The sequence below is a fragment of the Corvus kubaryi genome, unplaced genomic scaffold (assembly GCF_017639235.1).
Source record: "Corvus kubaryi isolate FWS band 111438036 unplaced genomic scaffold, C.kubaryi_AGA036_p1.0 66, whole genome shotgun sequence".
Lineage (NCBI taxonomy): Eukaryota > Metazoa > Chordata > Aves > Passeriformes > Corvidae > Corvus > Corvus kubaryi.
The window spans coordinates 30,564,440-30,580,968 of NW_024582054.1; the positions used below are offsets into that span (position 1 = coordinate 30,564,440).

The 16,529-nt window shown below is 43.1% G+C and overlaps 1 protein-coding gene and 1 long non-coding RNA gene across 6 annotated transcripts in view; one reads left to right on the forward strand and one right to left on the reverse strand.

The window, feature by feature from the left end:
* Positions 1-16,500, reverse strand: part of HIF1A (hypoxia inducible factor 1 subunit alpha) — a 34,757-nt gene extending 18,257 nt beyond the window's left edge. The window contains exons 1-4 of one of the 2 annotated variants that reach the window (XR_006019272.1): positions 16,270-16,500; positions 1,595-1,785; positions 500-645; positions 314-398 (exon numbers count right to left, since the gene is read on the reverse strand). Coding sequence is in view for 1 of the 2 variants with exons in the window: in XM_042047242.1 (XP_041903176.1) it covers positions 314-398; positions 500-645; positions 1,595-1,785; positions 16,270-16,304 (457 nt within the window). In the remaining variant the exon portion in view is untranslated. The remainder of the gene's footprint in view (positions 1-313; positions 399-499; positions 646-1,594; positions 1,786-16,269) is intronic. The other variant, XM_042047242.1, reaches the window with a different exon arrangement.
* The window catches only part of LOC121673670, a 41,958-nt gene continuing 28,476 nt past the window's right edge, over positions 3,048-16,529 (forward strand). For 3 of the 4 annotated variants that reach the window (XR_006019276.1, XR_006019273.1, XR_006019274.1), the window contains exon 1: positions 6,684-15,024. This is a non-coding gene — a long non-coding RNA (uncharacterized LOC121673670). Of the gene's footprint in view, positions 3,767-6,683; positions 15,025-16,529 lie in introns of those variants that run through there. The other variant, XR_006019275.1, reaches the window with a different exon arrangement.

Here is a 16,529-nt window from a genome sequence, read left to right on the forward strand (position 1 = left end):
TCAATCTACCTCTAATTTTATTCCTGCAGGCATTTATTCTTTCAACCCTCAAGAACTCCATTTTAGTCATTAATTTTTTTAGATTAAAGAATGCTAATGAAGTCTTATTTCTCCTGTAATTAGGATATAGCCAAAACATTTTGGTTATTCCTGTTGTTAGTGTGTCTCAACAAGGTGTAATTTGAGATTTAAGAAATAAAAACATACTAGCTTTTTAACTCAACACCATTTTCTGGCAGATATCCAACTGTATTAATGCCAACAGAAACTCTCCATAAATAAATTAAATTGATTTTTTTTTCTTTCTTCTCACCATTTCTGTGTGTAAGCATTTCTCTCAGCTCCTCATGGTCACACGGATGAGTGAAATCAAATACACTGTGCCCCGTCAACTCAAACTGCAAAAATTAAGAGGTATACAGGTGTTTAACTTCACATACACAAAAATGGAACAGCTTTTGCAGATTTGAAACACTCTTAGGAAATGTCAGTACTTCACCTGAGTGAGTCCCATACACTTGTTCACGTTTTCAGACATGTAAATCATGTCCCCATCTTCAGACAGAACCATGACAAAGCCATCAAGAGCTTTCAAGTAGAAACAGTTCAGTTCCTTCTCCATTTTGGCTTCTGTCTCCAGCTCACCTGCAAGCAGCCACACATTTTTGTTTCAGCAAACACCAGTCATTCTTCACTTACCATCAGGAATTAATTCTGGCACCAGTCTGCAAGGAGTCAATCTTGCAGGACCATTCAAAACCAGTATAATTCATTTAGATAAGTGATCAGTTCAATTCTTCAAGCTCTAGCAATGGTATCCCAAATCACAGAAGATCGGAGTGAGGTTAACCCTCTGTGCTGCTATGTATTAACCAATAAACCTTCCACATTAAGGAAAAGGTCTGTGTGGCAAAAAATTTACCACCTATCTCAATAAAGCATTATAAACTTCTCTCAGGGGCTTTCTGGGAGAGATTTCAGAGTGTGGCTACTGAAGTTCCTCCTGCATACAGTAAAGGTAGACATGCATGGGCACAAATAACCAGTACAGCACCCATGGCAGGCTATGCAGCTTCTGGTTCACAACCTGACTCAGATACTCCTGCAGTTGCATGGGCAGGTGTAGCTGCAGAGACAACATATCCTCAGCTACCTTCACCTCCACTGGAGCACATCACAGAAACACAATTTACAAAACTATTCCTTGCAATTTATATTAAGGGGACACAACTATAGTTAGCTCAGTCAGCCTTGCACCAATTACCTACAGTCAAGAAAGCACAGCTGGAACAAACAAGTTTTGGGGGAAAAGAGGTTCAAATGAAGGAATCTAACTTTGGGAGAAGGGTCAAATGAGACTGAAAAGGGCTGTGATGAGACAACCAGGACCATCAGAATAGAAAGGGAAAAAATGAAGTCCATTGAACAGTGGATTTTTCCTGTGCCATTGCCAATAGCTGATTTCTACTGTAAGGTCTCCCACCTTCCCAGAGAAGGGACACAACCTATTCATTTATTTTACTGCTGACAGGTCTTACAAATAGATTCTCCCTCAATATCCCTTCCAGATGGTGCCACCACCTTGTTCCCTTACCAGCATCCAGCAGCTTCCTCATGCGCAGGTAGCTGATGGTCAGCCTCATGATGGACGCCTTGTCCAGGTGCGCGCTCACGGTGTGCGGCAGGGGCAGCTGGTGAGCCAGCTCATAGAACACTTCCGACTCCTTGCTCCTCCGGCACCGGGCTGCATCCCTCGACTTCTCTTTCCTGCGTTCAGAGCTAATCCTATAGAAACAAAGTTTTGGTTTAATATAGGCAACAGAGCTCTCTGTGAAAGGCATATTTGAAACCAAGTTGCCCAGTGGCCAAGTAACCAGTTGTGGAAGTTGAATAATGTACAGCTCAGTTTAAAGAGCAAGTGTCATTCTTTGTATCAACTCCTGCTCTGGCTGGGCTCTGCCAGAACTAAACTGACACCCACAGAGTCTTCCCAACAAGATCAGTTCTTCAAACAGATGCTTTCATACTCAGAACCCTTCCTGCTTATCTCATACTTTGAGTGCTGCCTCTCCAGCCTCCAAATCCTGACCTCTCAAGTCCATTCAACAAATTACAGAGCAGGTAATTTCCAGCTCGATGCTCCAGCATCACATATCATGTACATTCTCCAAGTTCTTCCTTTTTTACAATCCTACAAAGCTCACCTAACAGGTCAGATAAGCGAAGATATTCATTTAACACAAGATATGCTGCTTTTCAAGCAATACAGAAAGTCCCTTTCCCAAAACCATTCCATGATGATTCTATGATTCACTCTTTCTCCAGAAAAGCCCCTTCCAGAGTCTCCCCTACACTGGAAAACAATACCTCATTCTGCTCCCACTGCCTCTATAGACCTGCCTCCTCCAGAACACGAGGTAAAGAACAGCTCACTGAGAGAAAGCACTGAAACAAGGCTGCCAGTCAGTAACAGGGAGAATTCCCCCTTTTCCCAACACCAGGTCACATCTGCCTCATGCATCTGGTCAGATGTGTTTTGAACTAAACATTTTCACACGGGAGCTCCAAATTTTTCACATGTGCAAACAAGAGCTCAGTGCTGCTGTTGTCCCCGAGGAAATAAATGTGCTCTTATTTTTAAATGAACTATATGAAACCACACACTATTATTGTCCAGTTTTCTTTTTATACATTTACATCTTCTGAAGGCACCGCCTTCATTTTGCACACACCTGAGAAACAAAAGGCAATTGCAGTTTGGGAATTACTTTTTTTAAGATTTCACTAGACTTAAAAGCCGTCTACTACCACTGCCAAATTCACATTGCTAAGTCTGTGCAAAAGTCCCTTTTAGTTAGCGCACATCTTGTGAGAGGTACCACAAACTACAGAGCAAAGCAATTCACGAGCTAATGTTCCCTGGGACATAATGAACCAGATTCAAAGAATCACAGAATGGTTTGGGCTGGAAGGGACCTTAAAGATCATCCAGTTCCAAATCCCCTGCCAAGGGCAGAGACGCCTTCCACTAGGCCAGGTTGCTTCAAGCCCCATCCAACCTGGCCTGGAACACTGCCAGGGATGGGGCAGCCACAGCTTCTGTGGGCAGCCTGTGCTAGGGTCTCACCAGCCTCTGAGTAAAGAGCTCCTTCCCAAAATCTAATCTGAATCTCTCCTCTTCAGTATTAGCAAATACATACCCAAAAAAACCATTTTCAGTCCTTTACCTATGGTGCTACACACAGTGGCCAAAAACCTGCTTAGTTTGTGCAGAAACACAGTTGTGACAGTACCATTACAACTGATATGGGAAGCACGAATGCCTTGACATGTGGAAGAAGTTTAATAACCCATGAAAAAGACAGAATAAGCTATCAGAATCTCTTTCACAATTACCTTCCTTTTTACCAACTTGATAAAACTGTATGCTATCCCCACCACCTTCTCTTCCTACTTTTGCCACTGCCAGCAGAGAAAAACTATTTATGGGGAACAAGAAACATTAATAGATTGACATAATAATAATAATAATCACCTTTGAAAACTAACTTATGGGAATTATAGCTGTAAAAAACTCTGGACATACAGTAGTCTCATTGATTCCTGTAAATATAAACTCATGTCCCTCAGAAGGGCAGCCTTAAATAACTGACAATATTTCCCCATCTTGCAGATTTCTTCACACTCAATTTCCCTGTGACAACAGATGTTCCTGTTGTAGTGATGGGTATCTTGGTCTGAGAAGCTTGAGGCTCCTGACATACAGGTATATCTGGAAATAGCCATTACGAAAAGTCTGACCTTTAACAATACTGCAAAAATATTTTAGCTATTTAACCTGATTAAACATTTCTTACTGAAGACAGGCCTCAAATACCTGTTCTCCTGGTGGAAAACTTAGGGTGGAGGTGAAAAAACATCTGAAACATCTGGATTCTCTTTGTCCTCTTTCTTGGACCACAGATTTCACTGTAACTCTATTTTGTCAAAGGTATTTCAAGGTAACTGTCATGGTTTAACCCCAGCCCACAACTAAGTACCACAAAGCTGTTTGCTCACTACCTGTCCCACCCTCATGGGATGGGGAGGAAAACTGCAACGAAGGAATAACCCATGGGCCAACTTAAAAACAGTTTAATAACTGAAATAAAATAATTATTGCAATGACAAGGGAGACAACATAAAGAGAGAAACAAGACCCAAGACACAAGTGATGCACAATGCAATTGCTCACCACCCTCTGATGCGCAGCCCATCCCAGAGCAGTGACCAGCACTCCCCAGTTTATACACTGGGTGTGACACTCTGTGGTTTGGAGTAACTCTGTGGTCAGTTTAGGTCAGCTGTCCTGGCTGTGCCCCCTCCTGGCTTCTTGTGCATCTCCTCACAGGCACAGCATGGAAAACTGAGGAGTCCTTGACTCGCGGTGAGCACTGCTCAAGAACAACTAAAGCATCAGTGTGCTATCAGCACTGTTCTCCAAAACACAGCCCTGCCCCAGGAAGAAAATTAACTCTATGCCAGCTGCAACAGTAACAGTAGCACAAGCAATTCTGCTGCCTTAAACAGATTCACCTTTATGCCTTTGATTTTTGTTAGCTACTCATTCAAGATCCCTTCACCTGCAGAATGTCCGTCCTACAACAAAAACTCAAGAGAGAATAACTGGAAGTAAGTGGTTGCCATCCGCCCAGATTCCTGTAGTTTTGTCACTGCTTCCTTTTCAACTGCAGACACTTTTAAATTAAATCCCCCCTGCTTTGGCAATCAAGCTGAGCACTTCAAGTCCACAGGTTTGTCAGGCTTGTGTGAATCACACAGGGCACGCAGAGAAGGACAACTCAAGAGATGAAAATAGACACTAACCTCACAAGTGGGGATTTCAGCCCTTGTATTTTCTTCCTGACAGCCTAATGTTCTCAAAAATATTTTGGGTAGTTTCCAGATTTTTGCCAGGCTTTAGCACCCCTGGCAGCAGCCTTCAGCAGAAACAGTCAAAACTTCTCCCAACCATTGAATTATTAATTACTGACTAAAATGCTGCTCAAATCCAGCCCATAGTGCTTTCTTTTAAAAATTAATCCCAGAGTAAGATCATCAAGTGCTGCCAGCTGGAGCTGATGGGCAGAACCCAAGGAAAAGGGGATGTTGGAACCAACCAGTGCTGCCAGAGTGGCAGTGTCTCCTCTCCCTTTTACTATGTGTTTCCTTTCTAGAAAGCCTACTACTATAGATAGATGTTTAAACTGTACAGCACAACAGTTGGCTATTTTTAGCTGCTATTTAAACCTAAACTGTAACCAATCTGAGTAAAACCCAGCCATGTAAATAGGAAGATTAACTACCAGCTTCAAAGAGCGTTTCTTTAATGGATCAAATTAATAGGGAAAAGGTCTTTCACAAATGAGGTTTAATTACCAAGTGAAGTCATTGTTGCCTCAACACTGAAATGCCACCAAATTAAAAAAAAAAGTTCTTTACTATTGCAACTACTCTAAGCTTTGTCACAATTGCATAAAGTAAATAAAACACCACACATCAGCATGTATAGCTCACAATTAATTGTAGTCAATTAAATGACATTGAATTCCTGTAAAGAAAATGTATTTCCAAAGTGAGCACTCTCTCGACCAGAGGGGAAGGAAAGGGAGCTCAGGGAAGGGGATTTTAAACAGTGAGGTGTGAAGTGCCACAAAATCAGTTTAAATAAATCATATCACTTCTCTTATCAGTTCTTTCAGAACTGCCCCTGTGTAAACCTCATGATCTTCACAACAGAAATAGCATTCTGTAAAAAAGGAGCCAAGCTCCATTTAAAATGAACCCCAAACTTCAGAGCTGTGTTGCAGCCTTCTGCTGTCAGTCTGGCACAAAACAAAACACCTCAAGAGTCTGAAGAAAACCTCAGCTGCAGAGCGGATTATACATGCAATGAAAGTATCAGAAATGCCGGTACTGGACAGGAAATTGCATGCATTTGCAGGTCTGATTTTTCCTGCACAAATTCAGTGCCAGACATTCATTTCCATTTAGTATTTCTACCACCAGAATACAGAAGCAGACAAGCACGTTATCCATCATAGCTCACTGAAAGCAGTTTCACTGACCCCTTTAAACCCAATACCACTTTCCATATATAAGAGATGTTTACATGCAATACCTGAATAAAATCTGAGCTCCAGAAGATATTTGAGTTAGAGACCCAGAGCAAAAGGGTATTTCATGACCACGACTCTCTGCAGCTGAACCAGGGCCTCAGCTAAAGGATATAACCCTGACTCCCACTCACTACCTCAAATCATGGTGAATTGAAACAAAGTTTTACAGCAAGAATTTGCCCAACAGCCTTGAGAGCAAAGCACACCAGCAACAACCCCGTGCCCACCAGCTACAGATGTTAACTCGAGTGCACAACTACTGTCATCCTGGTCATACAAACCATCTGGGCCACGGCATCTCCCAAATAACACATTGTTTCCCATACCATCCCAAACACCCCTCCACAGCAGATTCCTACAAGTGAGCCCCCAATTGTCTAAATGCAGCCCCAATTTTTCATCTCCTTGAGTGAAAAACTAATCAACGGCCACAGATATAAGCTTAGTTCCTTCTTATATACCAATGGCAAATAGACCAAAAAAAAAAAAAAAACAAAAAACAAAAAACAAAAAACAAAAAAAAAAAAAAAAACCACCAAAAAACCCCTGGAAAATACCACCAGTAACTAGTAAATTTTGGTTGAAAATAATCAGATAAAAAATGGTCAATGGATAGAACTTAAAATGTGTAGCAGTCAACTTCGTCTCCTTCTAGCTTTTAAAATCACCACCCAGTGTTACGATATTTTTTATACTGTGTACATAATATTAGTTTAACCAAAAAAAAAAAAAAAAAAAAAGGAGGTTTCCTTTATGTCACTTTGCTGTGGTTATAGATTTTCTAGCTTTTCTCCCATTCTAACTTACTGGTCCTCTAATCAGGTACGTTTTGCCCTGTACGTGTTTTCCATTCCCATGTAAAATAACTATTGTACATGATTAATTAACCCAGGCTCATCTTTCTTGATACAGGTTTTGAGAACATCCTAAAATATAAACATCTTCTCATAGCAATTCACATTCCTCTCTTTAGATTTGCTTTCTACAACCAAGTGGCCTTGTATTTATCACATTATTTGTTATTAAAGTTTCATAGAAATATACCATGTAGGAAACAAGCAATCCAAATTAGCAACGTGCCTCAAATCTGGTAACATCTCCTTACTGAACTTGAACCAGTTTTCAGTTCCAACATTAACTGCCATCATTTGCCAGTAAAAGATTCAGATATTTCCATGTTAGTAACAATCTCTCCTCTCAGACTAGTCTGGGAAATAGCTGGCTTAGAAATGGAGTCATAAAAATTATACCCACTATAACATAGTTTCATTTTTTCTTCATTACACAAAAAAAAGATGCAAATACTACAATACAGTAATATACTAAAAGTATATGACATCACAATGGTATTGGAACTTTAGACAGTACACCTGCAAGTGGTCTCACGTTTAACTTTTAAGGCTGAATTCATTCCTGTGGTTGGTACAAAACTTGGTCACCTTTTCACGCCCAGTCTAAGCCAGGTATTTCTGGCAGCACAGCTGAACAGGACAGAGGGGCAGCTCCTGGTCTGAAGCCATACCCTGCAGAACACCCAGAACAACCAGCTGTGTCCACGTGGAATGTGAAGGGCTCAGTCCTGGGCATGGCCACACCAACCACTCTCACCTACAGCCAAAGAGTGTTAGGACAGAGCTGGACTCTCCTGACTGTGCTGAATACACAATCACCTGGGGTTTTTTCACTGTTTGTAAGATCTGTGTTTTGTCCAGAGCTGCTCGCCATGATACTTGCTAAATTATTCCTCCATGGAAAGAAGGCCCAGGCAAGCCCAGCACTTTGCACAGAGAAACTAGTGCCCTATAGACAACTTCATACAAAAAACTGATTTATGATGAAAGAGAACACCACTCAAATCCAGTTACTTAGATATATGGAGAGCTGATCAACTTCAGTGAGGGGGGACAGAGCTGCAATGTCAGCACCATCTATCAAGTCTTGAGACAAACACAAACATCACCCAGAGTCACAGGCAGCCCCGAGAGGCCCATTCCCTCTCCCTCCCAGCCCTGCAGTGACATACTTGCCTGGCCTGACCAGCAGCCCAGACTGTTCATCCCTCAGCAGGCAAACTTTTTCCAAATTGGTTGGGAGAGGTGCTCCTTCCTCCTATTGCAGCTCTACAAAATTAGTGCACTCTCTCAGCTGCCAATTCTCCATGAGCTCGGGGTTACAGCTTTGACCCGCCTTTGACGTGATTTCCTTTTAAAGTATTATTGCTTTATGACCAATTTTATTTACTAGTTCTTCTTATGTTATAGTCTGTGTAGAACGCTCTTGTGAGGAAAAAAAACCCCACACTCAAGTCTCGTGTGTAATCAGAAGCATGTGATTACACAGAAGAAAGTCTTGCTCTTCATGAATTAATGAACATCACAGCCCACTAATCCAACTCAGGAAAAGAACTCAGAAATTCTTTACATACAGTATGAATGATTTAAAAGAGATTTAACTGCAGAAACTAACGTAATATCCAAGCAGAGACAACACCACTGCGTGTAAACTATCAAAATTCATTCCTTTGTATATTTCTTTCTAACACAGCAATTTAAACCATTTTTTTTACATGAGGGTAATTACAGGCATTACCCATAGCTTGACTGCCACCAAAACAAATCCCTAACTGATAAAACTCTAACAAATCAGGAGAGCAAGCAGGCAGGTCAGCCTGGATTAGCTACAGCAGCACAAACGCTCTGAAAGCCACTGCCGTTTGCAAAATGAGTGGGGAGAGGCAGCGAGAGGAGACTCCACTGGGCTGCACATCAGCTCACGTCTTACTGTTGACACCACAAAGTCCATATAAACACCCATCCTGCAGACAAATTACAGCACAGGCAGCAGAGCCTTAAAGCCCTGCAGCCAGCACAGGACCACGCTGTCAAGATAATCCATCATTTGGATTTGGCCTTGAATTGACCTGAAACCCCAACTACCTCCCCACATAGAAAGTGTGAGTGAGTTAAGAAGGGAAAAGCTTAAATATTGTAATTTCTAATTTGGATCATGGTGAAGTGATTCTATCATGTTTTACTATACAACCTAACCCACTGATAGGTTACCTTTGAATCTTAATTTACTGTTTTAAAATAACCACATGGCATACAGTGGTAACATGTAAGAAAATTCTTTTTTTTTTTCCAGCTAGGTTATTTGGCTTTTTCCTTGAATATATCTTTCCCCCCCTAATTAGCTGTGCTCTACCCTTCAGGATGAAAAGTACGTGGTAGTTAAATTGTGTTTATTATTACAGAAAAATCAGAGCTATTCAAAAGAGATATCAGAACACAGGCTTGACAGAACTAGACACTAAGTGCTCTCCTCCCTTCAGTCCTTCTGCTTTTGCTTCTACCAAGCTCACAAAAAATGATACAAAACATAACCCCAAGATATCTGTCAGGCTCTCAGATAATAATGTTTTAGCTAAGAACTGGTCTACCTTCAGACAGATGCAGACTCTTGATAAAGTAAGTAATTTTAGTCTAAATCATGGCATTAAATTATGTATCTTCTGTTTTGTTCACTGCATTCAGTTTTCTAGACTGGAGGCTGGACATTTTCCCTCACTGCTTCCATCCAAATTCTCATCCCTTCAACTCAAGTTTCTCAACTGCTTTCAGCTAACAGGGTATTTTGTAATCAAAAGTTTTAAAAACAGAAAAAAAAAAAAAGAAAAACCAGAAGATATAAAATCTTAGTTTTCTGTATGAATAAAGAACAAACAGACCCACTAAACAGTCAAGAGAAGCATTTACAACAATAGCTAGGACAAAAAGCCTGCAGCAATGTCAGCTCAGCATCCAGTTGACTCAGTAGGGTGCAAGGAAAAAGTCATTTCTGAAGGACTGAGCACCAAAATTCCTATCTCCAGCTAAACCATTCTTTTCTTAGTGGGGGCTGCAGCCTTTCTATCTGATGTGGATTACTTCTTCTCTTCCTCAGACCATATTCCCATGTCTTCCAATGGAGGAGAGCAAAGAGCAAACATAAGGAGGTAAGCCTCTAGTAACTCCCTGTCTAGCATAATAGTCCATTTACTACTCTCATTAGTGAGCAAAAACAGGAGGCTTGGCCTCAAATCCTTTTGCTTCTTGAAATGCACAAATTTTCAGGGTGGCATCAGTCTAGTTTTGGTTTAGGACTGACGATGAAAGAACTCATTCTGGTAAACAAAATGGGTCATCTTTTTCAGGTAACACTTCCAGGATTATCACAAATGGAATAAAAAAAGTTATTTAAGTAAGTTGCTTGGTAAAATCTTCCACTGTTGTAATTATAATCAGTGCTGCTGACTCAGTATCCTCAGTTCTTCACTTGAAGTTCAGGCTCGATTTTAATGCAGTGAGTTAAAAGGTTTGTTGTAACATTTCTCAAAATGCTTAAGGAGCATTCATTCACACCAAATTAAACAGAAGCTTCACAGTATCTCTGTTAACACACACACACAGAGTTTGTTATGCTTTGGTGTCTTTACTGGCCGACTGATGAACCATCTTGAAGCACCAGTTCTTCTCCAGTGCCAGCAAAGCCATTTTGAGTGTCTTGGTACTAAAATATCTCAAGGTTTTAAAAGGCTACATTTCAGTACAAGTCCCAGTGTTACCAGACTTCAGCAGGAAGAAAGGACAGATCATGCACTTAATGAAACTGCTCTTTATCAAAGCACTTTCTCTGAGATCTCAAACCCAACCCCCAGGCTGGTATGAACAGGCATAGCTTCAACTGAGGCTGTGGCTCCACATCAAAGAACCTTGAAGTGTTCGTCACCTACGTAAACTGCATTCAAAAAATACATATCCTGGCATGCATTCACTTGATTCCATGTTCCAAATGATTTCAGAATGTGATTTTCATAGAGATTTTTATTCCAAGCTAAATAGCAGACATCTCAGTAGAGGAAAACCTCAACAGGCTTCATATCCCATGGTAATTTGGAAACCTGTATCTTCCTTGATTTTTCAGTCATTAGTTAAAGTGCAAAGGCTCACCTTCTCTCCCGGGCCATTTCTGTAGTCCCTGGTGTCATAAAACCTCCCTGTGTCTCCCATTTCAGAGCGGAACTCAATGGAAAACTCAGATTCTCCTACATTCTCTTCCACCCACTCTAATACAAAGGAAGTTTCGCAGGAGAGGCTCGAAAGGCTCAAACTTTCTCAGATTCAAAAGGGAAAGGGTTGTTATAACATGAAAATATGATTAAGGTCCAAGTTCTTTCCATGCATTACCTAGGTGGTTTTTATGAGGCGTGCAAACATCTGCCCATATAACTGTGTATATGAAGATAAAAGGTGCAGTTGAGCTGATGACTTGGAATCTGGAACATTCCTTCCTTTTGGACACCAGCTTGCTAGGAACAGGTATGGGTTACTGTGCCTTCTTTAAGGCTCCTGCAAGATTTGTTTTTGTTTTGAATCTGTTTGTTTTTTAAAGAACACATCTTGTAATTGGATTGGTATTTGCATCTCCTTGGAAGAGCAGTATCATCAGGAAAAGCTTGATGCTCTTGTATACCACCCCTGAACCACAGGGGACTTCCCTCCTCGGTTTATTGAGCAATGCACACTTTACAACCATGTAAAAATTATTTTGTTGGCATATCCTAACACCAAACTCTTTGGGAATAAATTAATACTGCCAAATTGTCTTCTGTAGCACACAAAAAAAAAAAATACACTCAAAAATCAGCAGCTTCTGTCATTCAAAGTCCCCTTTAATATCAAAAATCTCATGCAAGCCTACTTGAAATCCAGCATTCTAACAGAAATTGGTTACAGCAATATTGGAAACAGCAATATCACTATTGAGCAACACAAACACACTCAAGAATTCAATCCACTGTGTTACATAGGCTCAGCAAGAGTCCTCCAGCCTAGAAGCACACCAAAGGGAACATGTGCAATCTTAAGAGTTTTGGGCTTACACTGCAACGCCACTGACATTTGACAGCCTTATTAATATTTATTGACTAATTTTTTTTTTCCATTTCACCACCAGCAATCAGAGTCTTGGAACCAGCCGCATAAACTCCAGGCATTATAGTTCAAGGATAGGGAGGAACAAAGGTCTGTGGTTGCTTTCACAATGTGCAGGGGAGGAAGCAAGCACCTGCAGGTGAATTCATGTGTTACACTGCTGACTGAGAGCGACACATCACAGCAGGATGGTCTCCTACGGCCCCTCTTCTCGTGGCAGTAGAAAGACAGCTTGGCACTGCTTCTCAGCTCCTTAAGGCTTACAAAGGACATGCCACCTTAGCCTAGCCTAAGTAAACCCTTGATGGGCACTTCTGATAAGAGAGTAATCAACCAGGACATGGGGACGGTAATTAAATGAGAGAATAAAATGGGTTGTCCACTTCACACCTCCACCTTTAAACCAACAGTTGACTTAACTGCCACACTTAAGCTGCTGATAACAGTTTGCATCTACGTTTGTTCCCCCCACACACCTTCCAAATATGGTCCAGGATGTGCCTCCAGAGACACCAGAACGGAAAAGCATTTCTACAGAAGGCTGAGTTGCTAGAAAATCTTGAAAGTACTTGAAACAAAAACCTCTTATTATTGCATTACCCTGTTACAGACCCCCTAACAACCTGGACCATCTGATCACAGCTGCACTGGCCCTCCTGGCTAAGTGTGGACTGGTTGTTGGTATTTCAGGCACCCCAACCAAGAGACCCAGACTGCAGACTGGAGACGCTGTGTTTTAAAGGGCACAGCAAGCATAACTGTAAACAAAAACCAGAAAACCCTCCTGCTGCTTCCATCAGCATACTGCCAAATTATCAGACCTTCACTGATAAAAGGGAACCAAAGCACCAGCAGAGCGAAATTATGGAAAATTTCTGCACCAGGCAAATCCTCCACAGCTATTCTTCCCTGATTTTCAGCGCCTTGATGCTGATAAGGACGGGCAGTAGCACTATGCTGTCCCCTTCATCTTTAGTGGAAAACCATTTCTGGTCATTTTTATTAAAGGGATTAATGAACCTTTTCATGTTTGAGGCAGTGCAAAGAACAGACAACACAGGTAAGCCCTATGGCAAGGCAAACAATCCAGAAAAATCCAGAAAGCAGTAAAACCACCTTTCTGTGAGCCAGAAACCACTCAGCCTTCCCCATACCTGTGGGGAGACTCTACAGGAGATTTACTGAAAGATTCCTCCTCTTCTTACAGCACAGAGAGTGTCACAGTATACAAAGGGGTTTTGTATTCACTTTCGACTCTAGTAATGGTGGTTCAGTTCCACCAGCGCTGAAAGAAATTAACAGACAAAAGCAGTGGCACATACAATTCTAAAGACCTCACACAGGTTTAAGAATAAACAGGGGTAGCCACTGCCCTCAGAGCTATCGGCACAGGATACAGGCTTCTCAAACAGATTCTGGAGCTGGACTCCAGCAGCAAAGATCCAGCAGAAAACCCCCAGTCTTCCAAATCATCCCCCTTAGACACTAAAAATTAAGTTTCAAGACCCAGCTCTGAGAAACTGAAAAGGTGAAGTTCTTCTGCAAGGCACTCCTGTCAGGATATTAAATTTCAGTGGTTTATACCATCTTAAGACCCAGAATGAACACTACAGAAATCACTTCTCATTTTTATTTAGCACCTATGGCATTAAAATATGTATTTTATGCTATACAGATTTACAACACACTAGAAAAAAATGAATCTGGGTTACCTACCAGCTGCAAGCCGCTACAAAACGACTAAACCCATAACCCTAAACGGCTCGTTTACTTAAAAAGGTACCAGAATTCCTCTGCTTAAATAGTGAAGTGTCACAGCACAGACCTGAGGAAAAACTTTTCATTGCATCAGCCATCTGCACACTAGAGTTCGTTAAAAGAATATTGAGGAAAATGTCATACTTTTCAACAAAAGCCTTAAATTTGGCTCAAATGAGAGTCGATGAGCAAACAAAGCTCCCAACAACTCTGTTTCACCCACTCCACGCACTGAAACACTCTCCTTGTAGCACCTGGGGGGAAACCCAGGAGCACATCAAAGTGATATAACTACTGAAGAATGGCTAAAGCCCAAATAACTCAGCATCTAATCATGGTGCTGATGGCTTGATTTCTCAGGGAAGCTTGACCCCTGTACATATATGAGAAGCTTGAAACCACATCAAAAAATGGACTCAACAGGCTAGCATAAAAGTCCACACCTCCAGATACTGTTATGACTAAATTTCATTTTAAAGATTGAGACACAAATTTGGTCAAATTCCATACTTTCTGAATCTCACAGTATATAATTAAGTAAACAACAAGCTTTACATTAACTATCAAGAGATAAACACTATCCACATACAAGCAGAGGGAGAGGCAAGAAATAAAAAGATCTTAACCCATGCCAAAATTGAGGTGTACTGTATACACAATTAGCCAAAGTTTTATCAGCAAAGATGATAAAGAACAGGACCTAAAGGACTTCTCCCTTTAAGGTATTCTGAATATGGACACTATCAAACCTAAAGCCTTCAAAAACCCAGGTTTTTGAGAAATGATTGAGATTTCCACGAAGTTCTCTGCTAAGCTCATATCCTTCCTTTTTTGCTTAGCCATCTTCACTCAACTGTACATCCAGAGCCCCCAGGATGAACGTACCACAGACACAGCTTTATGTTTTCCATTAAAACCCTACAACAGGAGTAATCTGAATATTCCTTTATAAGAAACATTCCCAACTCTGAACTCGGTCTGCAGGAAACAGAAAACAACAAATTCTCTTTCTTAAGCCCTGCCTTTAGGAAGGAAGGATAAGCTTTGCATACTGATTCTTGCATTCTGAAGAAAGCAGATTACATCCAGGATAAGGAAATTGCAAAAAAGAAAAAGTCCTCCAGTGGGGCAGAATGGTAAGTAAAAAACGACAAATGCTCAAGGGCAAAAGAAGAAGGGGGGAAAAAAAGATAAACAAAAAAACCAATAAACCAAAAAAAAAGGGGAAAAAAAGTATCAGAAAACAACTTAAGTCTCAAACCCCCTTCCTAGACCTGCCACTAAATTAGGGCAGCAGAGCAAAGCACAGATCAATCATTTTGGTCGCAACATTTTCTCCCACGCTTCTCAAGAGCCATCAGCTTGGAGCAGAGAAGCTAAAGGCTGAGTGCCACCCAGGTGTCCCCCGTTGGGATTTCACTGGACCGAGAGGCGCTTCTGCCCCATCCCATCCCGGCACCCCGGCGACGGCTCCAAAGGCGCTGGGAGCCGGCGCTGTCCCGGCGCTCCCGATCCCTCCTCCCAGCTCAGCACAAAGCTCACCATCCATTTTACAAGGCGGCCAGGCTCCTTCCCGACACAACTTACAGCCTCTAACACTTACTGCGCTTAACCTGCTCAGATGACCCTTGGATACAAGGGCAGGCAAAACCCACCTCGAATAATTAAAAACCGAGCAAAGGTATCGATATCCCTATAAACAAACCTTCTGCAGATGGCGATTACGGCAATTAATCCACCCACAAAGCCCCACCGCCGGGACCCGCTCACCCGAGCCCCCCGGCTCCTTAAACTTCACTGCCTAACAAAGGCTTTTAAGGCTTTTATTCCCCCCCCTTCCCCTAATTTGCGCTAACAATCCTCGGTGAATTATTCATACTCCTCAACTCACATTGTCCACCCGCCACCCCTCCACACACCCCTTACACCTCCCCAGCGCGGCTTTTGGGGATTTTTCTTTTTTAAGCTTAGTATCTCCAGATTGCGAACCGGCCCTTTTCCGCACAAAGCCAGGGCACGGCGGGCTCGGAGCGCGCCGGGCACGGGGCACGATCAATCCTTGCCCGCTCCTGTCCAGGAGCGGAGCAGCCCTCGGGTCGCTCCCCGGCACCGCGGCCGACACCGGCCGCTTCCCCCCCGGCCCCGCCGGCGGCCCCGAGCCCCGGCCCGCTCCCCCCGCCGACAAAATGGCGACGTGGACGGCGGGGACGAAGAGGAGGAGGAGGAGAAGGAGGAATGGGAGAGTGGAGCGCTCCGCGGGCGCGCGGGGAGGGCAGCGGGGAAGAGGACGGGGAAGGGGCGGCGGTAACAAAGCAGGGGGCGGCGGGGGCCGGCAGCAGCGAGCGGGGGGAGGCGGGGGGCGGGCGGCGCGGCATCAGTACCTCTTCTTGTCGGTGACGCCGCCGGGGCTGTCCATGGCGGCGGGATGGCTTCTCCTCCCGCCGGCTCCCTGGATGCGAGGCGGCCGCGGCTCCAATGGCCGCCACGGGGCGCGGGGAGATGGCGGCGCTGGCCGGGAAGGGGCCGGATCTGGGGCCGCGCGGGCTCAGAGCATCGGGGCACAGGCTGCGGAGAGGTGCGGGCGCCGGCGGGCGCGGCAGCAGCGGCGGCGGGGGCGGCGCGGGGCCCGGCTGCGCCAGTG